General features: G+C 40.4%; 1 protein-coding gene across 5 annotated transcripts in view; it reads left to right on the top strand.

The window, feature by feature from the left end:
• RALGAPA2 (Ral GTPase activating protein catalytic subunit alpha 2) overlaps positions 1-24,879 on the top strand; it is a 298,342-nt gene that overhangs the window by 85,656 nt on the left and 187,807 nt on the right. For 3 of the 5 annotated variants that reach the window (XM_043512164.1, XM_038398012.2, XM_043512163.1), the window contains exons 17-22: positions 5,174-5,314; positions 9,474-9,611; positions 11,658-11,755; positions 19,809-19,899; positions 20,077-20,253; positions 24,532-24,725. In XM_043512164.1, the coding sequence (XP_043368099.1) occupies positions 5,174-5,314; positions 9,474-9,611; positions 11,658-11,755; positions 19,809-19,899; positions 20,077-20,253; positions 24,532-24,725 (839 nt within the window). Of the gene's footprint in view, positions 1-5,173; positions 5,315-9,470; positions 9,612-11,657; positions 11,756-19,808; positions 19,900-20,076; positions 20,254-24,531; positions 24,726-24,879 lie in introns of all 5 variants that reach the window. The other 2 variants (XM_038398015.2, XM_038398014.2) reach the window with 2 other exon arrangements.

The raw sequence follows: 24,879 nt of genomic DNA, 5'->3' as shown, positions 1-24,879 counted from the left end.
ACCAATCTGCAGCCCCCCAAGGGTGTGAGAGCTCATTCAACCAGATTGCAAGTGACATACAGTGGATTTCTGAAGAATGTCCCAATTTCTGAGATATGTAGAATTGCTACCTGATCTTCAATCCATATGTTTTCAGAGCATTACACCCCACTCCATGCCATCAAATCCAATGTGGCACCTGGCTCTGTGGTACTATCTTCAGTTCTAGAACCCGTTCCAAAGGCAACCACCCCCTTACCCTCACCTTCTCCTCCTTCTGAGGATATCGCTTAGAAGTCACAGAGCCGCCACTAAAAGAAAAAAAGAAAATGTTACTCACCTGTACAGTAACTGTAGTTCTTTGAAGTGTGTGGGTTCTTCATTACCTGCCCTCCTTTCCCTCTGCTTCAGTAATTCTTTGGATGATGACAGAGTAGAGAAGGAACTGAGTGCAGTTCACCCATGCACCCCTATATAAGCTTGGTGTCTGCCACGAGGAGACATAGGGTGAGTGTGTGGGCCAAACAGGGACTGCTAGCTAGAAATCTCCAACTGGGGGCTCAAGAGGCACATGCACACCTAGAGTGCAGCGCACACAGAGGGATACACCTTGAAGAAATAGTTACTGCACAGGGCGAGTAACATTTCCTTTTATTCATTTTTGTGTGGTAGTGACTTCATTTCAGCTTCTAATTCTGCTCTTCGTCTCCTGAGCTGAGGAGTCACTGGCGCACTGAGGACGTAATCGTTTGATTCCTTCAGTACTGCACCCATCTCCCTCTCTCCCTCCCCAAAGCATTGAGCAAAGTTCAAGAGGTGCAGCTTTTCAGGAACAAAGACAACTTGCATTTGGCTAAAGCAATTAGGCTTGAGAAAGGGGTAACTGGGTGAAAATTAATGGCCTGTGATACACAAGAGTGCGGCCCGTGGGGTTATTTTCTGCAGCCTGCCAGCTCCCCGTGGTGCCCCAGCATTTACCTAGAGCGGCTCCGGCCTGGCACACACCGGGGGCAGGGCAGGCTGGAGCTTTGGGGGAGGTACCTGGAGGAGGGGCCAGAGCAGCACACAGACCCCTGTGGGCCCCCCCGCCAGGTCCCTGCCGCTTCCCGGAGCGGCATGGGGGCAGGACAGGCAGGCAGGGAGCCTGCCCTGCCTTAGGTGCGTGCCAGGCTGGACCCGCCCCCCACACTCCTCCTGCATCCCAACCCCCTGCCCTGAGCCGTCTGCTGCACCCTGGCCCCTGACACACCCCGCACCCCTCCTGCACGCCAACCTCCTGCCCTGAGCCCCCTGCCACACCCTGCACCCCTCCTGCACCCCTGGGGGCAGAGAGGGGGTGGAGTTGGGATGGGGATTTCAGGGAAGGGGTTGGAATAGGGGCAGGGAAGGGGCCTCACGGAAGGGGTGGGGTGGGGTGGGGCTGGGGCAGCCGGGGTTGGAGTCAGTGGTGCCGCCCTCAGGCCAATGTACTAGTCTTCATGTGGCCCTCGTGGTCATCTGTGTTTGAGACCCCTGGACTAGATGATCTAATGGACCCTTCTGGCATTAAACTCTGAGACACTGTCAGTGAAAACACACACGACTCTCCCAGGCGTGGAAGCCAGTTAGTGGTTTGCAGGGAACTCCAATAATAAAAATGTAAAAAAAATCTTTGCCTTCAAGAATGGTAGATACTGTACAGGGTTTCCTGTACCCTTTTCATTTGAGGATGTCGTAAGATCTGAAAGGGGTCTTCTCATTAAAACTAAATGTTTTAAACGAAAATATTTTATAAGAGTATATGGAAATTTAATGTGTTTGGGGAAACTAAGGTTTGTGCAACATTAACTCTACCAGTAAAAGACAGTCACACCTTTACAAGCGACTTCCTTTCAAAAGATCCCATTGAAGATAAGAGTTAGGACACTCGACACAGAAATTTTTAACTCTTGAGTATGGTCACTCAGACCAGAAACATTCCCTGTCTTTAGTAAGGAAAGACTACGTGGTGGCAAGCAAGTAGTTTGTTGTCTAAGGGTATGAATCTCGCTTTGAGTGTGAGATGTTTGAGGTTCACGTTCTGATTGAATTCTTGCAGCCTTGTACAAAATATTTTTTTCTTGGCTAACTCTACTGCAGTTTTATAAGAGGGGGAAGTGTGGTGAAATGCACCCCTGGATTCACACCCTGCACCTGATGTAATAATCTTTGTACAGGGCATGCCTTGTGAGGTATCTTTTGAAAAATTCATAACTTGCTGATCAGTAATATCATGGTAAAATGCAGGTAGCAACATTTTATGTAAATTTATTAATATAATCTGAAATCATGGCTGAAGTGTGTTTCCCAGACAAGTCTCAGGAGTAGCTAAACCAGTTTCTCAAAGACAAAAGGTACACTGATGCCCCATCCACGTGTCAACAAAGCTGGTGGGCCACCACCTATCAAGTGGCCATTCTTTGGCAAGGAAGGGGACAGGGACAAAGAGATCTGCATCTTAGCAAAGAATCAGCATGAGGTCTTCTTCCTCCGCCAGATTCCCTGTCTCTTGGTTCTCAGCTGAAAATGCTTTTAAAAGAGTGACTGACACTATAAAAAGAAGGGGTAAACACTCCAAGACACCTCTCCCTCCCTCCCTTTCCTCACTCTTTGCACCTTAGAAGACAAAAGAAGCAGCTGTTGGACTGTGGGGGAGCGGTCCTGACCTGAAGTATTTAGTCAGTAATGCTGCTGGAGACGTGGTGAGAAACTTTCCTTTAAATCTAATATAGTTTGTTAGGCACTAGAAAGCATTTTATCTTTATTTTTCTTGTGACCATTTCTGACTCTTGTCTCATTGCTTGTACTCAGTTTTTTAGTAAATTTGTTTTGCTGTTTTATCAAGTTAATGTGACTGGGTAACTCCATGTAAGGTGGTGCCTTGTTGTTTATTAGTTCCTTAAAGGAATAATGAACTTAATATATTTGAACTATCCAGGAGAGGGCTGGAGGTTAATGCTGCAGTGCATTATAATGGCCAGTTGGAAGTTGAAGCCTCAGTTGCCAAAACTTTAAACAAAATCGTTAGTATAATTTTCTACTGTTTGGCTGCACTGTGAGTTAGTTGCAAGCGCTTCATGGAGTGGGGGGAGTGTTCCTGTATGCATAGATGCAGTTGTGGAGGAGGAGGGATAGTTCTGAATGTCACCACGGCATAGGCGCCGACTCCTTGGGTGCTCCGGGGCTGGAGCACCCATGGAGAAAAAAAATAGTTGGTGCTCACCACGCACTGTTGGCCCCGCTGATCAGCTCCTCCCCCTCCCTCCCTCCCAGCGCCTCCCACCCACCATGATCAGCTGTTCAGCAGCGTGCAGGAGACACTAGGGGAAGGGGAACGAGGGTAGGGCATGCTCAGGGAAGGGGCCAGAACGGGAGTGGGAAGATGCAGGGCAGAGCAGGGGCAGGAAGAGGCGAGGTGGGGCCTTGGGAGAAAGGGTGGAGGGGGGCAGAGCTGGGTGGCAAGCAGCCCCCCAAAATTGACAAAGTCGGTGCCTCTGCACCACGGCTGTCAGCAAAGGAAAAATTCTCCTGGAATTGGACAATTGTCTAACCCAGCAGACCCCATAAGGAGTGCTGGCATAAGGTTGAGATTCTAGTGCTGAGGGTGTTCTGTGGGCAGTTTAATGTTTTTGTAATTTATGACAGGGGCATCTGGAGCCTTGAATGGATGCTCCCCTTTTTATTTTGTGTATAAATTTAAATAAATATCAAAGTGGGGACAGACTTTGTACATGATTCTGAGGCATGCAAGAATGTGCTGTATGACTGCTGTGATATCAGAATCTAGATGCTTTTTTACCAAAGGTGAACTCCTTTTTCCATGTGTTGCAGGAAATTGTCCTCCCATCTTTCTCCCCGACCTACAATTTAGGCTATGGCATAATCTAGATGCTCCTAGAGCACTAAAAATATACTTAATGAGCATCAAATTAACAAGGAGGTCAGGCTCTTTATCTTCTTTAATCAGAAGTGCCAAAAATGGACTTTGGACAATCAAATTATGCATCACAGAGTCGTACAATGCATCATTTGAACCTTTTCCTGATGGAATCAAGGCGTACTCCACAAGGTCTTTGGTGACATCATGAAAAGAAAAAAGCTTTTGCTTCTACTGAGGAAATCTGCAGGGCAGCAACAAGGTCCTCTGTTAACACCTTTGTTAGATACTAGAATGTGGACTTGCTATCCTCTGCAGACTTGCTGTCCGCCGTGTTGCATGCGATGGTCCACAAACAGCTTGCCAGTTTGATACTTAATTTCAGGGGGAAACTTTCCCTATTTCAGTCTATTTCTTTATCCCTCTCTATTTATGTTCACTGGTTGCTACTTCCCATACACCTCAGAATTGTGGAGATGCTGGGGCTGCAGAATGGGAAATTTCTTAACAGATCATTTCCTTTCTGCTAGCAGCGTCTTCCACATTTCTACCTTCCCTACATGGCTTCTTAGCCAAGGGACGAAATTTAATTTTTATATTTACAGTTTGTAGGCCATTATACATAGTTTACTGGTTGGCTTTGAAGTTAATATTCCGTTATATTCTCAGAGTTTGTCACAATATTGGAATGAATTGTCTGGTGGCAAGCCAGAGAAGGGGCATGGCCTGCACAGACTGTGTTACAATGTTGAACCGTCTCCAGAACTGCAGAGAGGAGCCCATACATCTCCGAATTGTGAGAGACAGATAACAGAAAAGAAATGATCCAGGAAGAAATTTCCTATTCACTTAGTTTTGAGATGCACACATTGTTGGATATATTTCTCTTCTGTTTTCTAATATTCCTAAGTATTAAACAAAGATTTGGGATAGGTTAGAGTGGTGGCACATCATAATTTTACAGAGTTACTGAGTAAGATTTAATAAGATAACCAGTATGTTAATTGACAAAATGAATTTATGGTAAGATATGATATTGTAAGATTTCACAATCTTGTAAATAAAAAAAAACCCTGCTGATTATTCTACATTTATTATGTGGCAATTTTATTCTAACACATTCAAATGTTTACTGTATGGGAATTCATTTTTATGTAGGATTTCTGAACATTTATGTTAAAGAACTGTTTCAGAGTGTGTTGCATTTATTTTGCCATGACACTTAAAGAATAGCCTTAGAAAAATCCCTATATTTTACTGTTATTCTGACATAATTGTTACTTTATTTTTCCCTGGAAGCTAAGCGAAGCCAGTCTATCAGCAACTGTGTTCATCTTTATGAGGCTTTGCCAGCCACTAAAAGTGTACCTCTTCTGCTTCACACTGTGAGCTCTCTCTTACCTGGTATCTCTTACACTTCTTGCTCTCACAGACTTTCAGGTATTGTACTTAAAGCCACCTTGTATCTAAATGTTCTTTATATTTTTTAAACTGCTGTTGCTGGCTTTTTCTGTCTCTTTAATTATTCTAGAGTACTGTGCGTTAGTTTGTTTTACACGGCACTCTTTCTCTCTCCTTCCCTTACAATTAATCAGTAACAACTTCTGTTGTTAAAGCAGCATTCTGTTGTCCTTGGGAAATGTTTCCTCTTTAATCATAAGGTTATCTCATGTTCACTATCAAATTTTGTTTGGATGGTAAATCCTGGTATTTAAATAATTCTAGTGATTTTTATTTTTGGGTCACTGGAACTGTACTTACTGTCAAAATGGGGCACCATTTTGAGGAAGAGGAGAACAAAAGTTTTTTAAATATTTCTTTTTTTGGAGTAGTTTCAGGGAAAATATTCCCAAAGCTATTTGAATGATTGGGCCCAATGCTTCAAAACAAATCATGCCGGAGAAATCCAGCCAGCCACACCTTTTTGACAATAAATCCCATTCACTGTCAATCTAACAATAAGGTCACACAAGTTAATGCTAATTGTAAATGTTTGCCTCTAAAGACATTTTCCTGGGAATCCTAATTTCAGAATCAAAAAAACTTTCTATCTATGCTTCTTATTACCAAAAAAAAAAAATTTAAACATACAAGGCTTAGACAGTATCATTTTCTGTTTTTGTTCAGACGTTTGGAGCCCCACAAACTATTCTGTTTTATACACTTAAACATTAAGGATTTATCTTGACCTACAGTTTATTTAGGTATGTCTTACATTTTAATTTAGTTAAAAAGGATCTGAATTTAATTGCTTTCCCATTAATTATATAGACTGACTGGGTCAGGTAATATCTTTATTAGATGAACTTCTGTTGATGAAAGAGACAAGCTTGACCACTTCATTGAACTAAAAATAGACCCATTAAATTACTTCTGGAGAGCTAAGCTTTATTTTAAATAAAAACGTAAATTCTTGCTTTTGAGAGGCCTCGACATGTAAAGCAACTAATAGAGTTTTATCAATGTGAAATTCAGGCTATTTTCTATTAAAATTGAAATTCATTTATAAACTAGCACTCAAAGGTAGGGTGGTCAACAGAGTGTGTGGAGAGGGGAATGTCTTCTTTTTTTTCTGGTCCCCACCACAATCCCCTGCTAGCCCCACTGCTCCCTTCTGCAGACTGCCTTTGGTGTTCACTTCATGTAGACTTTAGGAGATGTGCAGGAGGTAGGCATGAAGAGGGGCAGCAGAACGAAGGTGCCAACAGAGAAAGGTTTGAAAGGCATAGTAGAGGAGTAAGGAAGGGTTGGGGGAGTGGAGAAGAGTTGTGTTGAATTCTCAGGGATGGTCTTGAATTATCCCACAGTGAGTTGAAAGCTGATGGAAAGTTCAGTGTAACTTGCATGCTTGTTATGTAACATTGTTTGAAGAAACCAGAGCTTGGAATCAATGGTGTAATCTCTATTTGTCTGAAATAAGATTCTGAGTAGGATTTTCAAGGCTCCCAAGGAATTGCCCTAGCAAAAGACCAAAACGTTTTTAAGAAGAGATGAAGAGTGCATATGTGAATCATTGGATACTTGTTCTGATGAGTCAGTTTTGATAGGATATGTTTGCTATGCCATTGGGACATTTTCTAGGAAAGAGCTGGCTGTTAGTTTAGGCGTGGCAGGGAGCATTAACTAGCATCACTGCCAGGCCTGTTCATACCACATGCTAGGACCCACTACTTTACTATCAAACTCTTAGGTCTTCTGTTTCTTGATCCTGGGAGAAATTCTGACTAGTCAAAAAGTATCATCGCCACAATTGTGTTGTGACTAACTGCTGAGATACGAACCTAAAGTTCCTGCTGTCACTCCTTTGCTTGTGTGTTAGTTTCCATTTTCCCCCACTTGACCCATCATATTTCTCTCTTCTCTTTATCTATTTGACTTCAGTCTAATGAGAGTTCAGCTTAACTTGCCAGGACAAATCAAACCATGCCATCTTTTGCTGTATCCAGAGAGGCAAGATAAAATGATACTGTAGTCCAATTCTGGTAATTGTTTGCCAGATCCTGAAGAGGCTAATAAGGTTGTGTGCTACTCATGTTACTTTTGCAGCAAATGAATTACAGCTGTAGACAGAGACAGATGCTGAATTTTGCTGCGTTTGCTATCTTTTCTTTCTTCACCTTTATGTGCTTGTCTTGTTCTATCTTATGAAGAAACAGGATCAGACTTTAATACCTAAACCCAAGAGCTAAAACTTAAAACTGAGTCTCCATTTTTCCCATCAAGCGTATTTGATATTGTATAAGAAACTGTCAAGCAGGGGGGGTTGTTGTCTTATAAAGAGAGAAGGAATGAGAGAGAGAGAGAGTGTGTTAAAGTTATGGTTTACATAATTTTTAAAAATGCTTTAAATCTCTAAACTTTTTTCTTTTTGTATATTTATATATATATATATTGAACAGAGTTTCTGAAATTGGTAATGCATAACAAGCAAAACAAATTTCCTGGCAACATAAACCTGAACCAAGTTAATGTTGTCATTGAGGCAGTTAAATAAATAAAAAATAGGTAAATTAAAATCTTTAACATACTAAAAACTCTATCCAGTCCCCACCAAGGCAGAGAATATTGTTCATACTTAACTAACCTTGCTAATAGCCTTGGGACACTTGCTGAGGATTTTCTAACTTGCCTTAGTAGACTTATAGAGGGGTCCAATCCTTCATAAGCCTTAATAGGTTAATTGGGATCCCTTAAGGATTGTGGTGGGCGAGACTGGTTTTATTAGGGTTGGCAGATTTTCATGGCCCTCAAGGTCATCAGCCCAGATAGAACTGTCCAAAGACTGACAATCTTATTAGGTCTGTCAGGTTATTAATTATTCAGATGTTGCTCATCAAGGAAGAACAAGTTTTCTGAAGTTAGGAAAGTTTGGTTGGCCACTGAAGAGGAAGCTATGGCTCACAGGACATGGGATATTTTTAAGCTCTGTCCACCTATCTCATAAGACTAATAACAGAACCTCACATTCCTTCTAGCACCTGCATGTAGGGAGTTTAGGGAAGGGGAAGGGGTATAAATTTGCTAATACCTGCAGAGTGGACCTTCTGTGCACCTCCTAAGTTGTGCAGGTATTGCTCTTATGGATGTGAGACGATCCACTGGAAGGACAGGGATCCCCCTCCCCCTCCTCCTCCTCCTCCTCAGTGTGCTGCTCCTTATATCTCCTATTCTTCTCCCAACTTGCAAATCTCATTAGGCCCCAGGAAAGGATCCAACTTTCTGTGCACATTCTAAGAAATGCAGGAAAGGTGATCCCCTCCTGTATGTCTATGGAGGCACCTAAGTCTGAGTTGCAACACGTGAACAAACCAATGGTCTATTTAGTTCAGTGTCCAGTCTGTGCCAGTGGTGAATGCTGGATGATTGAGGAAGGTATAACTAAGTGAATAGGCTATGAGGGAGTCAGTAGGAATGGGGAGAACGTTCTGCCCCTAGATTTTACCTGCCCCCTAGTTATTGTTATGAATGTCTAATACTGCTTGAGACTTACTAATCTGTTTTTCTGAATCAAATCCCTTAGAAGTGAGTCCCATTGGAGAGTTATGCAAGATGTTTATTAAACATATATATATTATTTTTATCCATTTTGAATTTGTTGACTTCTTAAGTTTCCTCTTTTTCCTTTATTATGGGAAAAGTAAATAGGAACACCAAATCAGTCTTCTCTGTACTGTTCATTAATTTATATATCTTTTCTCACCCTTTTCCTTTCTAGACTAAACAGTCTTAGTCTTTTTAATCTCTCTCCATGTGACACACACCCACCCACCCACCCACCTACCTACCTCTCTGGCCCTCAGCACCCACTCTGACTCACACGGCTGCTACTCTGAAACCTATCTAATAATTTGAGTTTCCCTTCTCTGAACCTCTTCCTAATTCTGCTGCTGGAATACATTTTTTAATGAATTTTTTTTCAGTTGTGGAGAGCATTTGGTAACTAAAATTGAAATTTTTCATTTTATTCTCATAATTTCTATATGTTTTAAATATTTAGCTTGTTCATCTTTTCACCTGACTTTGCTATGTTAGTGTGTAGTAAATGTGCAAAGAGTTTTAGAATCCTTGTAACACATTTTATTTTAATTGAAATCAGCAGAAGTTGAAGAAGCTCAGCAATCGGAAAATACAACAGGACCAGAGTCGAGTGGCCTCTTTGCAGACCAGGACCAACAACTAACTCGAAGCAGTAGCACTTCAGACATTATAGACCAATTTAGTTCTGATTTTTTTCAAGGTAACTTTTGTGACATACAGTGGCTATACTGTATTAAGCTGCCTTTGGATCTCATTAAACTACATTTGTGAATAGGAAGGAAAAATGTCCCATTGCTATTGTATGAATGTATATTTATGCCATAATGTCTGTTCTTTTAAGCTATGGTACAATAAATCCTGTTTTTCAGTATTCCAAACCCTGTTTTATTAAATAATAAATTTAAATATAACACAATCATGCTCTTAAAATAATACCTCTGAATGTCTCCATCCATGCACTCACCCATTGAGGATTTTCAATAGTATAAATATCTCACTTAAGATGTTAGTTTTAACCCTTTGAAGATGCATTAAAAATGGCCAAGGAAAGTATATTTAACCTTAGTCTTTGGCTACATTAGAAAAATTAGGACTTAATTTACCAGTGCAGCTCCTAATTCAGCATCACTGGATGCTGAAGTGTAGGTAAGAGCCATTCATTTTTACCATCATGCTTTAAAACCAAATTCTGCTTTAGTGATCATAGTTAAAATGTAATTTATCTCTTGCAAAAAAGTAGTGCAATGATTGTATTTTTCTATACTGGAGTACTTGGTAGCGTTAATTAATTTGAACTCTTAACATGGTTAGATGACTTGGTGAACACATTAGAACACTACAGTTTCCACTCCTTGAGCAACCATTGATGAACTGCATGTCCTAATTTTCTGTAAAGCTGTAAGCTTAGAGTGGTCACCAATAAAACATTAGCACTTCCTGCTCATAAGTAATTGTTTTTGCACATACTCCCCATTGTAGAGGAATACAGTGGTTACATTAATTATGTACAGGTGGTAAACTTGATGAGCTGACCAGTTTTCAAAATAGCTTGAGTGAACTCATGCTCTTCCCCAGTGTGGACAAGAGCATTCATACAAACTTCATGTTTATATGTTTTGTTTATAGGAGAATATGTTGCAACCTTCCATGTGAGTTAGTTACAGGTGCTTTATACTATGGGCAGGCCTACACTTAAAACGCTGCATCAGCTAGGTCCCTGCCAACATAAGGCTATCTACACTGGTGCTTGGGTCGGTGGATTATTCACACCCCTGAGCAATATAGTTATACCGAAGTAATTCTACAGTGTAGACCAGGGCTTTAAGTACATTACCAATGGTTGAAAGATGGCTATCGTTGGCTAATAATTTACCTATATAGTTTTAGAGATGTTTCCTTCAGGGTTTATCTGCTGTGATGCTGACTATACTCTTGGCTACATCTGTTTGCCCTCTATTCATCTAAGAAGTGTAGGGAACAGTCAAGCAAACTTTCTTATCTGCCTTATTGAAGGCCCTTATAAATGGACACTGAGCAATTTAGTGAGATATTAGATTTAATTGTATAATTGATTTGCCATTAGCAGGTAGCCTGATATTTTACCCACTATTCCCCAGAAAGGAAGTGTCAGCAGACAGGTAACATTAGTGGAAATGTGTTGGGAATCTTGAGTGGCCATTCTATGTGCTGTATCTGTTTTGTGGGAAATATAACTTCATTTTCCAGCTTTGTTGTTCCAACACTTTTCACAAGCACTGAATTCTCTTTGACAAGTGTCTCGTTTTTAATTAATTTGTAGAAAATCAATTTGGCTTTAGGCAATCGTCATTTGGAAGTGCAGAATATCATCTGTGTTAAAGCAGAGCTCGTCTCACAATGAAAGCCACTGAAAATATCTGTGATTGGTGTGTAACTTGTCATTTCCAGTATCTAGCACTGCATTTACATTTCACACACCACAGCTAAAGATTTTAGTTATATTCCCATAACTGCAGTTTTTTACACTATTTGAGGGAATTATTCACATAATTGAATGCTTTCACAATATAAATGAGTCCACAACAATACTACACTATCATGAGAGTGTCATATTCAATCACTTCTCTGTAAATACTGGAAAGATGAAAAAGATGCACATATTTAGTGCTGTTTTGAATCGTTTTAGAATTAGCCCATAGGCTCCATTTCCTTAACTGTCTGTATTTCTTGTCTCATTTGTTTACTTGTTAAAATTTTGATTATGCAGATAAAAAGACTGAGAGTTCGCAGAATTTAAATTGTGTGGATTCCAAATCCATTCAAGACAAGAAAGGATATATGAAGAAAGAAAATGAAGCCCAACACGTAAGGCAAAATTAATAGACTCTGATGCAAGTTCTAATAGTGGACAAGATCCTAAGAACTTTTCATTTCTAATTATGAATATAAATGTTTATAAAGGATAACAACTGAAATTTTAAATTTGTGGATCCCATTGATGAAATAGAAATTGGAATTAAACTGTAGCTGTTAATAGCAAGTATTAAGTACATCAGAAGCAGGAAGTCTGCTAAACAACCAATGGGGCCCCTGGACGATCGAGATGCAAAAGGAGCACTTAAAGATGATAAAGTCATTGCAGAGAAACTAAATTAATTCTTTGCTTCAGTCTTCACTGTTAGGATGAGGGATGTTAGGGAGATTGCCAAACCTGAGCTGTCTTTTTGTAAGTGACAAATCTGAGGAATTGTCACAGATCGAAGTATCACTAGAGGAGGTTTTGGAATTAATTGAGAAACTTAACAGTACCAAGTCACCAGGGCCAGGTGGCATTTACCCAAGAGTTCTAAAAGAACTCAGATGTGAAATTGCGGAACTATTAACTATGGTTTGTAACGTATCCTTTAAATCAGCTACTGTACCCAATGACTGGAAGATAGATAATGTAACACCAATATTTAAGAAGGGCTCTAGAGGTGATCGTGGCAATTACAGACCAGTAAGTCTAACGTTAGTACTGGGCAAAAAAGTTGAAACAATAGTAAAGAATGACAGGTTTCAGAGTAGCAGCCATGTTAGTCTGTATTCGCAAAAAGAAAAGGAGTACTTGTGGCACCTTAGAGACTAACAAATTGATTAGAGCATAAGCTTTCGTGAGTTACAGCTCACTTCATCGGATGCATTTGGTGGAAAATACAGGGGGGAGATTGATATATACACACACAGAGAACGTGAAACAATAGTAAAGAATAAAATTGTCAGATACATAGAAGAGCATAAATTGTTACGCAAAAGTCAACATGGTTTCTGTAAAGGGAGATCATGTCTTATTAATCTATTAGAGTTCTTTGAAGGGGTCAACAAACATGTGGACAAGGGGGATCCAGTGGACATAGTGTACTTAGATTTCCAGAAAGCCTTTGACAAGGTCCCTCACCAAATGCTCTTACGTAAATTAAGCTCTCATGAGATAAGAGGGAAGATCCTTTCATGGATTGAGAACTGGTTAAAAGACCAGGAACAAAGGGTAGGAATAAATGTAAATTTTCAGACTGGAGAGGGGTAACTAGGGTGTTCCCCAAAGGTCAGTCCCAGGAGACCAATCCTATTCAACTTATTCATAAATCATCTGGAGAAAGGGGTAAACAGTGAGGTGGCAAAGTTTGCAGACAATACTAAACTGCTCAAGATAGTTAAGACCCAAAGCAGACTGTGAAGAACTTCAAAAAGATCTCACAAAACTAAGTGATTGGACAACAAAATGGCAAATGCAGTTTAATGTGGATAAATGTAAAGTAATGCACATTGGAACAAATAATGCCAACTATACATACAATATGATGGGGGCTAATTTAGCTACAACTAATCGGGAGAAAGATCTTGGAGTCATCGTGGATAGTTCTCTGAAGACGTCCTCGCAGTGTGCAGCAGCAGTCAAAAAGGTAAACGGGATGTTAGGAATCATTAAAAAAAGGGATAGAGAATAAGACGGAGAATATCTTATTGCCCTTATATAAATCCATGGTACGCCCTCATCTTGAATACTGCGTACAGATTTGGTCCCCTCATCTCAAAAAAGATATACTGACATTAGAAAAGGTTCAGAAAAGAGCAACTAAAATTATTAGGGGTTTGGAACGGGTACCATATGAGGAGAGATTAAACAGGCTAGGAATTTTCAGCTTGCAAAAGAGGAGACTAAGGGGGGATATGGTAGAGGTAATATTCAGGGTAAACAGGCCAAATCCCCTGAGATGGGATATTAGATGGATGGGATCTAAGTTACCCAGGAAAGAATTTCTTGTAGTATCTGGCTGGTGAATCTTGCCCATATGCTCAGGGTTTAGCTGATTGCCATATTTGGGGTCGGGAAGGAATTTTCCTCCAGGGCAGATTGGAGAGGCCCTGGAGGTTTTTCGCCTTCCTCTGTAGCAAGGGGCATGGTTGACTTGAGGGAGGCTTCTCTGCTCCTTGAAGTCTTTAAACCATGATTTAAGGACTTCAATAGCTCAGACATGGGTGAGGTTTTTCATAGGAGTGGGTGGGTGAGATTCTGTGGCCTGCGCTGTGCAGGAGGTCGGACTAGATGATCAGAACGGTCCCTTCTGACCTTAGTATCTATGAATCTATATAAAATCATGAGTGGTGTGGAGAAAGTGAATAAGGAACAGTTATTTACTTGTTCCCATAATATAAGAACTGGGGGCCACCAAATGAAATTAATGGATAGCAGGTTTAAAACAAATAAAAGGAAGTTCTTCTTCACTCAGTGCACAGTCAACCTGTGGAACTCCTTGCCTGAGGAGGTTGTGAAGGCTAGGACTATAACAGGGTTTAAAAGAGAACTGGATAAATTAATGGAGGTTAAGTCCATTAATGGCTATTAGCCAGGATAGGTAAGGAATGGTGTCCCTAGCCTCTGTTTGTCAGAAGGTGGAGATAGATGGAAGGATAGAGATCACTAGATCGTTAGACCCCTCTGGGGCACCTGGCATTGGCCACTGTCAGTAGACAGGATACTGGGCTGGATGGATCTTTGGTCTGACCCAGTATAGCCGTTCTTATGTTATGAATATTCTGCATCTTCTAATACTGTAAGACTGTAACACTCGTTTATGGAAATACTATGATGAAGATTACATAAAGCAACATATAAAGACTGTAAAAAGAAAAGGAGTACTTGTGGCACCTTAGAGACTAACAAATTTATTTGAGCATAAGCTTTTGTGAGCTACAGCTCACTTCATTGGATGCATTTGGTGAAAAATACAGTGGGGAGATTTATATACACATACAGAGAACATGAAACAATGGGTTTTATCATACACACTGTAAGGAGAGTGATCACTTAAGATGAGCCATCACCAGCGGGGGGGGGGGGCGGGGGAAGGAGGAAAACCTTTCATGGTGACAAGCAAGGTGGGCCATTTCCAGCAGTTAGCAAGAATGTCTGGGGAACGGTGGGGGAGGGGGGGAGAAATAACATGGGGAAATAGTTTTACTTTGTGTAATGACTCATCCACTCCCAGTCTCTATTCAAGCCTAAGTTAATTGTATCCAGTTTGCAAATTAATTCCAATTCAGCAGTCTCTCTTTGGAGTCTGTTTTTTGAAGTGTTTTTTTGTTGAAGGATAGCCACTCTCAGGTCTGTAATTGTGTGACCGGAGAGATTGAAGTGTTCTCCAACTGGTTTTTGAATGTTATAACTCTTGACGTCTGATTTGTGTCCATTTATTCTTTTACGTAGAGACTGTCTAGTTTGACCAATGTACATGGCAGAGGGGCCTTGCTGGCACATGATGGCATATATCACATTGGTAGATGCGCAGGTGAACGAGCCTCTGATAGTATGGCTGATGTGATTAGGCCCTATAATGGTGTCCCCTGAATAGATATGTGGACAGAGTTGGCAACGGGCTTTGTTGCAAGGATAGGTTCCTGGGTTAGTGGTTCTGTTGTGTGGTGTGTGGTTGCTGGTGAGTATTTGCTTCAGATTGGGGGGCTGTCTGTAAGCAAGGACTGGCCTGTCTCCCAAGATCTGTGAGAGTGATGGGTCGTCCTTCAGGATAGGTTGTAGATCCTTGATGATGCGTTGGAGAGGTTTTAGTTGGGGGCTGAAGGTGATGGCTAATGGCGTTCTGTTATTTTCTTTGTTGGGCCAGTCCTGTAGTAGGTGACTTCTGGATACTCTTCTGGCTCTGTCAATCTGTTTCTTCACTTCAGCAGGTGGGTATTGTAGTTGTAAGAATGCATAATAGAGATCTTGTAGGTGTTTGTCTCTGTCTGAGGGGTTGGAGCAAATGCGGTTATATCGTAGAGCTTGGCTGTAGACAATGGATCATGTGGTGTGATCTGGATGAAAGCTAGAGGCATGTAGGTAGGAATAGCGGTCAGTAGGTGTCCGATATAGGGTGGTGTTTATGTGACCATCACTTATTAGCACCGTAGTGTCCAGGAAGTGGATCTCTTGTGTGGACTAGTCCAGGCTGAGGTTGATGGTGGGATGGAAATTGTTGAAATCATGGTGGAATTCCTCAAGGGCTTCTTTTCCATGGGTCCAGATGATGAAGATGTCATCAATGTAGCGCAAGTAGAGTAGGGGCATTAGAGGACGAGAGCTGAGGAAGCGTTGTTCTAAGTCAGCCATAAAAATGTTGGCCTACTGTGGGGCCATACGGTACCCATAGCAGGGCTGCTGATTTGAAGGTATACATTGTCCCCAAATGTGAAGTAGTTATGGGTGAGGACAAAGTCACAAAGTTCAGCCACCAGGTGAGCCGTAACGTTATCAGGGATAGTGTTCCTGATGGCTTGTAGTCCATCTTTGTGTGGAATGTTGGTGTAGAGGGCTTCTACATCCATAGTGGCTAGGATGATCACCGATGGATTGTAGTTTCCTCAGGAAGTCAGTGGTGTCTCGAAGATAGCTGGGAGTGCTGGTAACGTAGGGCCTGAGGAGGGAGTCTACATAGCCAGACAATCCTGCTGTCAGGGTGCCAATGCCTGAGATCTTGGGGCGTCCAGGATTTCCAGGTTTATGGATCTTGGGTAGCAGATAGAATACCCCAGGTCGGGGTTCCAGGGGTGTGTCTGTGTGGATTTGTTCTTGTGCTTTTTCAGGGAGTTGCTTGAGCAAATGCTGTAGTTTCTTGTGGTAACCTTCAGTGGGATCAGAGGGTAATGGCTTGTAGAAAGTGGTGTTGGAAAGCTGCCTAGTAGCCTCTTGTTCATAATCCGACCTATTCATGATGATGACAGCACCTCCTTTGTCAGCCTTTTTGATTATGATGTCAGAGTTGTTTCTGAAGCAGTGGATGGCATTGTGTTCTGCACGGCTGAGGTTATGGGGCACGTGATGCTGCTTTTCCACAATTTAAGCCTGTGCACGTTGGCGGAAGCACTCTATGTAGAAGTCCAGTCTGCCGTTTCGACTTTCAGGAGGAGTCCACCCAGAATCCTTCTTTTTGTAGTGTTGGTAGGAAGGTCTCTGTGGGTTAATATGTTGGTCAGAGGTGTGTTGGAAATATTCCTTGAGTCGGAGACGTAGAAAATAGGATTCTAGGTCACCACAGAACTGTATCATGTTCGTGGGGGTGGAGGGGCAAAAGGAGAGGCCCCGAGATAGGACACATTCTTCTGCTGAGCTAAGAGTATAGTTGGATGGATTAACAATATTGCTGGGTGGGTTAAGGGAACCACTGTTGTGTCCCCTTGTGGCATGTAGTAGTTTAAATAGTTTAGTGTCCTTTATCTTTTGTAGAGAAGCAAAGTGTGTGTTGTAGGTGGCTTGTCTAGTTTTTGTAAAGTCCAGCCATGAGGAAGTTTGTGTGGAAGGTTGGCTCTTTATGAGAGTATCCAGTTTTGAGATCTCATTCTTAATCTTTCCCTGTTTGCTGTAGAGGATGTTGATCAGGTGGTTCCGCAGTTTCTTTGAGAGTGTGTGGCAGAAGCTGTCACCATAGTCTTTGTGGTATGTAGATTGTAGTGGATTTTTTACCTTCAGTCCTTTTGGTATGCTGTCCATCTGTTTGTATTTGGAGAGAAAGATGATGTCTGTCTGTATCTGTACAAGTTTCATCTTAAGTGATCACTCTCCTTACAGTGTGTATGATAAAACCCATTGTTTCATGTTCTCTGTGTGTGTGTATATAAATCTCCCCACCGTATTTTCCACTGAATGCATCCAATGAAGTGAGCTGTAGCTCACGAAAGCTTATGCTCAAATAAATTTGTTAGTCTCTAAGGTGCCACAAGTACTCCTTTTCTTTTTGCGAATACAGACTAACAAGGAATATTCTGAAACCGGTCATTATATAAAGACTGTGTGTGTGTGTGTGTGTACCTCTACCCCGATATAACACGGTCCGCAGGAGTCAAAAAATCTTACTGCGTTATATGTGAAATGGCGTTATATCGAACTTGCTTTGCTTCCCCCTGCTCTTTGTCCCCTGACTGCTCCCTCCAGAGACCCCCCCATCCCTAATCACCCCCAGGACCCCACTCTGTACCCAACCCCCCTGTTCCCTGACTGCCCCGACCCCTAGCCGTGCACCTGCTCAGCTTCCCGCCCCTGGTGAGTGCAGGGAGGTTGGGGAAAGGATGCCCCCCACACTCACTTGTGACGGGAAGCGGCGCGCCGCAGCTGGGAGCTGGCGGAGTGGAGCAGGCTGAGGCTGTGCTGCTCTACTTCTGCCGCTGCCAGTGAGTGCTGGGGAGGGGGAAATCCCTTCCCCCAAGTGACATGGCCGGGGCAAGGGAAGTGGAGCGGGCTGTTCCCGGCCCCCAGCTAATCACCCGGCCACTCTGGGCCTATGGGGCCCCCAAAAGTGCCCCCCCCACAGCTCCTGCCTCCCAGACCCTGGGGGCTGGGGGGGAGGCCTGCTTTACCGTGTTGTATGCAAACCTGTGTTACATCGGGTCGCATTGTATCGTGGTAGAGGTGTGTGTGGGTGTGTGTATGTATACACACACACACACACACACACACACACACACACACACACACGGATATATTTATAAGACAGTTATAAACTCTGTTTGTTTGATATATAATATTATAAACACATAGTTTATAACTGTCTTATAAATAAATTATATTCATTACTGAATTGCACAGTACTTAAACAAATGTTTGATCGTTCATGAAGTGTTCAGAGAAATAACTTTCTCAGCACAATTTGAACCATCAGCCATTTATTTCAAAACTTTGTGTATGTCAGCATTCTGACTTACAGGTTTTTTTAATTTTTCATGTTACTTTTGAATAAACAGCAGAAATTGATTGAAACTGGTGATACTGTTAGAAGTGCAATGCAATATCAAATTGATGAATGTAGTTTGAAACTCTGGTTGGTCCGCTGCTCTTAAGTGGGTGTAGTCTAAAAGCTACATGGAAACTGCACACTTGGCTCGAGCAAAGTGGAAACACTACGTATTCCTCTGCTGCAATTTCTTTACCCAATTCAGGCAAAGGCAATGGTGGTGGGAGTAAGAGATTAACCCTTCTCCCCGGCTTTTATGTTGTTGACATGCTGGTCAAAATATTTACCACCTCCTGATAATGCTGCCATCAATATCACATTTCCCACCTTCTTTGCAAGTTGATGTTGAGGTTGTGGCCATATTTATTGCATAAATAACTGAAAATATTATGTGAACCAATGCAAAGCTGAAAAATTACTACATGCTGGATTTATCTACTCAACTTGAACCTGATTTGGTGGGAAAAACAAAACTGCAGGCAGTCTTCCAGTGCAAGCAGCTGCATGTGCCTGAGGAATGATTGTCAATTCCTTCTCCACAAAAATCAGCTGTGAGGCCACAAGTTCCAGAAAGACAGCCTCGGCAAATGAGTTCATTGCCTCCTGCATGGCAGTGCTTCGGCCTGAGAAACCAAGTAGGGTGAAAAGTTGGTCATAAGGCCTGATCAATGTATCAAGAACTTATAAGTTCTTTTGACATCTAGGTCATCTTTCCTTTTTAAAAAATTAAGAATATTAATTGCAAATACAAAAATACACCTCCCCCCTACCCCTTATTGATGCAACATTTTAACTGATAAATTTTTAACATCCATGTAATCTTGGAAATTTAGAGTTAAAGTTTCCACAGCAACTAACTCTAGTAACATGCTCCTACTCTATGCTTTATGTGATATGGTCTTTTATTAATAGAATCATAGAAATGTAGGACTGAAAGGGACCTCAGTAGGCCATCTGGTCCAGTCCCCTGCACTAAGGCAGGACTAACTGTTGTCTAAACCACCCCTGAATAAGTCAGAGTTAGTTTTCAGTGATACTTAGGTATAAAATTTATATGTATCTTAATAGAGGGAATTATTCTAAAATATCATGGGATATATTTTTCAAATTAACCATAAATGAATTGAGAGGAATGGAATTTTATATTTTTTCTGAAGGTTTTAATACGAAGGAGCAGCAGTCCAGCTGAATTAGATTTGAAAGCAGACTTGCAGCAGTCGCATGGAAATCACAGAGAAAGAGAAATGAGTGAGTTCCAGGAAACCAAATTCTTTTTCTAAGGAGTAGTAGTTTGTGGTGTCGTGTGCTAATTTGACTAATCACATATATAATAATGGTTACTTTTTAATCATGTTTTTGAAAATAAGACTTTTTTTTTATTGTAGAACATTGCTTATGCCACTTAGTAATTCCTGCTTACTTTAGGTGAAAGTATTAGCAGTGACACGTTCATTGGCTACAATAATGAAGTAGAGATCACCCTGGTCCCCTGGCAAACATGTGAAGAAGAACATGAAGTTAATATACCAACTGATGTTTGTGTAGATGCAGATGCACGTCATTGGCTGCAACTTAGTCCTTCAGATGCTGCAAATTTAACAGGTACCTATGTTCAAGAAAATGCAATAGATATTGTAGATTTTTGTCACAAAACGGTAGAACTTACACATTATACACCTCAATTTGCATGTACTTTTTTGCTCTTTAAAGTGTTTGTTTTAAAGTACATGAGAATTATTTGAGAGAGAGGTTGTCTGTACAAAGGGCAGGTATTTGGCTTAACCTTTAAGTATAGCTTTGGAGATTACAGAACAAACTTCTGATGGCCTATGGTAGGTAACTGGTATAAAAATAGAAGACTGAAATGGTAGTTGACTTCCGTTTCATATGGAAGCAGTAAGGGAGCAAAAGTCAAGACATGTCAAGTGCCTATACAAAGTTCCTTCCAAAGGTTATCAAAGAATATAGCGGTATCGACTATACTTTCATGCTTTTGTTCCTTGCTTTTCATTTTCTGTCTCTTGTTTCCTTCAGATAGAAACTTTATTACCACTTTACTTTCGTAAATTGCATTTGTTGGAGATTAGAAAGATCTTATAAGTAAATAAGGGGAAAAATCCCACTTGCTAGCCATGATTCTTTCTTCCTGAATGAGCAATTCTTCAGTTGCTGTTCTTTCCTCATGACAACGATTTTCCCAAGATTAGGCATTTGGAATCCATGTCGCCAAGCTTTTGCTGTGAATGCTGAATCAGAAATGGGAATTGCAGACTCCCTTTATTAAAGGATTTAGAAAGTTAGACTGAAGATAATGGTAAATTGCAATTCAGTATTTATACTCTCTGGAACAATCACTCTATAGGTACAATCTTTGTCCAGTTGAAGTCAGGAGCAAAAATCTTACTGATCTTGGGGAGGAGCAGGATCTCACCCTCTATGTTGAAGTTTTTTTTATAGTATTGTGCATATGCTTTAATTATCTAGAAGTCTCCAGTGTCATTAGGAAATACATTAGAATATGGACCTAATGAAGGGAACACCCTAAGAAAAGTCAGTTTGTTAGTAATTTTCCTTTACCTTTTTCATTTTAATTATTGTAACTTTGACATATAGGACACATTATTTATGACTATGTATTATATTCTTTTGGTGCTTTATTTGTAAAGGCTACTTTCCATCTAATTTTTAATAAGTGCATCATAGATTTTATTTCAGTAACTTAATCAGGTAACATAAGAATTTTTCTGGTAGGCTATTTTCTATGATGAGATGTATAGTTTCAGGGTTATCTACTCCATTTATTCAATTATTCTTTGAAATACTATTAATATAATGAATAAATTCATCCAGTTCAATAGTTCAGCTTGTCATCAGTACAAAGGGAAATTGTAATATAACCTATGTTAAGGATTATTACCTATGTGAAGAAGACAAATTGCTAGCTTGCTTTCTATCCATAATACAAGAACTTTGCTCTTTGCATATGCAAAAGAAAACTATTTTTATAAAATAATTTGATCAGTAATCTAGAGTAGAAAGGCAAATGTAGTAATAAGATTGTAATTACCTAACAGAATGAGTGTGCATAACTGTATTTCTCATGTTGAGAGAGTGTTAGTCATGTTAAATATTAATTTCTTTCTTTGAAACCATTTTTAGATTTAGTTGGGCTCAGAAATTCCAAGGTTTAATTCTTTGAGTTAACTTCATTTTCTTCTGTCTGATGTAAAGTTTTGAGTTCATGCAGAAAGGATGGAGGATTTGGCCTTTCATATCCTTTGAGTGATTCAGGTTTCCTTGTCAAAGCTGGAAACTTCTGTAGAGCTGGCTCCCTGAGACCCCCTTCTGCTATGACACTACAGCGCCCTCAGAACCTTTGAGGGTTTTACTGAGCAACCAGCATATGTTAATAATGTATCATAATTCTTGGGGGGATAATGCTACAGAGACCATCCCTCTCCTAAACTTACTACCTCCCAATGTGCAGAGCCCCTACTCTGTAGTGCACCTGCTTGAATGGCTTCTGTTGGGCTGGGGAAAGAACAAGAGCATGCTGTGGAACTGTTGCCATTACTCCTTTGGAGTTTCCACTGTAAATACTCCTGTTTTAGCTCCCCTCTGTGCAATGGAGTGAAGGGGATAATGTGATTAATTTCAATAGATACAGTAAAATGATGCATCTAACTGGAGCTCATTTATGGTTTTCAGTTTATATTTTGGGCATTTGGGTTAATTTTACTTAGTGTTTTCATTAATACCTGTTTCTTCAAAGGTAAGTGTATTTGGGCTTGTGATTTAAAAGTTCTCTCAAGCTAAACTTGCAGTTTGTTTGTAGAAGCCTTTAGTGCTGGTGTTGGGTAAGAGTGTGTAATCAGTGGTAATAAACCAATCAGAAAAGAGAAATAACATGAAAATAGCAAGGACAGCAAAAGTTATACTAATTTAAAGTTCATGCATGCATATTGTGAGAGTTCTTGGAGTGATCGCACATGGCCATTCCACTGTAAGTGTGTGTGCTCCTTGTGCACAGAGGGCAGAGTTTTTTTTCCCCTCAGCAGTACCGATCAGGTGGCTTGAGCACTTTGTGTTGCCACACGCTGCTACACACTGGTATAACAGGGTGGGGCCACCCCCGACTCCCCTCAGTTTCTTCTTAACCCCAGTGATGGTGGTTGGAACGATCTTGGTCTTATTAACTCAAGTGCCTTCCTCTCTCTTTGTAGATAGTTGCAGTTAGTTATGGTTGGTTGGTTGGTTAGTTTTTTTGTTTTTTTTTAAGTAAGTTAGCATTAGGTTTCTGTGTTTGTATCCATTTGGACCGGTTTTCCTCTTTTGGTACTGTGCTCGGTACCAAAAGGATGCCTTGCTCCCCAGAATTAAGTCCTGTGAGATTTGTTAAAAGCCTATGCTGGTCAGTGATCCCCATCTGACCTGTTAAAGTGCTTGGATGAAGCCCACATTAAGCCCTGCTCGGCAAAGGATAGAGCAGTGAGGGTTGAATGTACCTTTCTGACCCCCAAAGGATGCATTTTGAGTGAAAATTTAATTCTGCGGTAGAAATCACCTTTACAAAGACCTACCCAACAAAGGTTCCAGGAATCCCACTTGTCATTCTTCCTTGATGTTTCCTATAATTGGCTTCCGTGTATGCCTATCTGCATTATTTAATAACGTAGTCATCTTAATTCCCAAACAAAAAAAGTTTTTTATTACCCATTTAAACTCTCACAGCATAAACATGATGGAACTGTAGGGTTTTTTTGCTAATTGAGAATGATTTAATTTATATCCAGAAAAATCTCCAGTCTTCTCCATGATGATCTAAGTGATAGAAATAGTTTTACATGGATTTCTTACTAATATTAGCATGTCATCCCCTTGCAGTGTAATCCCTGACACAGCCTTCTGCTTCTGCTAGTAATTGATAAGTGGGAATGGTGCTTAAGGGGCAATCCTACCTAGTGAAATAAGGAAAAAATTAAATTGTAAACATTTTGTATGTACCACCACTACAGGGCATGAATAAATCATTGTAATCAAATACCTACACTTTGAACCCAGAGCAAATTATTTAGGAGACTCTAGATACTGCTGTTAAACCCTAACAAAAGCCTTCTCTAATTACATGACCATCAGTGACTACAAATTATTCTTTGTCTGTCATGTAATGTGCCATTATCTGTAGATACTACCCATTTCTTCTGTAGAATAATTAATAAAGCTCAGTTTCCCTTTCATTTTGCCTAATTTGTTAGCCATGATTGTAGTAAGTAGTAGTCTGTGTTTTAATAATGAAAACCATTATTTTACTGTTTTGAATCTTTTTGTGTTTTCTGAATGGGGAACATCACACAGTACTTGGGGAATTAGGTAAAGTTTTATTTTTTCCTAACTAAATTAATTGTACTGGAGTAAAATATTCCCATATTTGACTTCTAAGCTTATAAAGAAAGCATTTGTTTGTTCCCATTATTCTCACTGCATCTAAGGGAATGCAAATGGCTAAATGTCGTTTTGATGTTTTATTTCCGAGTTTCAAATGCCAATCATGTTGGAATTAGAAAAGGAGAGACTGGATGAGGATACCTCACAATAAGAAGTTCAAGAGGCTATAAAAGGGCCAAAATTGGATGCATCTCCAGGAGAAAAGATGACTTGACAGGGCAATTTTACCAATTATCTGTAGAAACATTCTTTGAGAAAGGTGTTGCTCTGAATATATGTTTTGCATAATGAATGCTTAAATTCATAGTTCAGAACTTTTTTCATAACCATTACTCCGTTGTTTTATATGAATGATTGTTTGGGTTTTGTGGACCACAGATAGACTACCCATTGCATTTATAACTGATGGAAACCAATTTTTTTTTAATTCTATAGACAGCAGCGAGTTCCTTGCTGATGACTGCAGTATAATTGCTGGTGGAAACCTCATAGGTTGGCATCCTGATTCAGCTGCTGTATTATGGAGAAGGATCTTGGGAATTCTTGGAGATGTGAATAATATCCAGTCTCCTAAAATCCATGCCAAAGTTTTTGGGTACCTCTATGAACTATGGTACAAACTGGCAAAGGTATTGTTTTTAATGTGTTTTATTCTAATGCAAAGAGTGATTTTGTTTTTGCTATAAAAATTAATTTATATTCTAATAAAAGTTTACTAAGCAGTAAAATAGATCTCTTTATTAGACTATTTAAGGAGTTTCAACTGCTCATGCTGGTTCTTTT

The sequence above is a fragment of the Dermochelys coriacea genome, chromosome 3, assembly GCF_009764565.3.
Source record: "Dermochelys coriacea isolate rDerCor1 chromosome 3, rDerCor1.pri.v4, whole genome shotgun sequence".
Classification (NCBI taxonomy): Eukaryota; Metazoa; Chordata; order Testudines; family Dermochelyidae; genus Dermochelys; species Dermochelys coriacea.
This window is presented reverse-complemented; position numbering and strand designations above follow the sequence as displayed.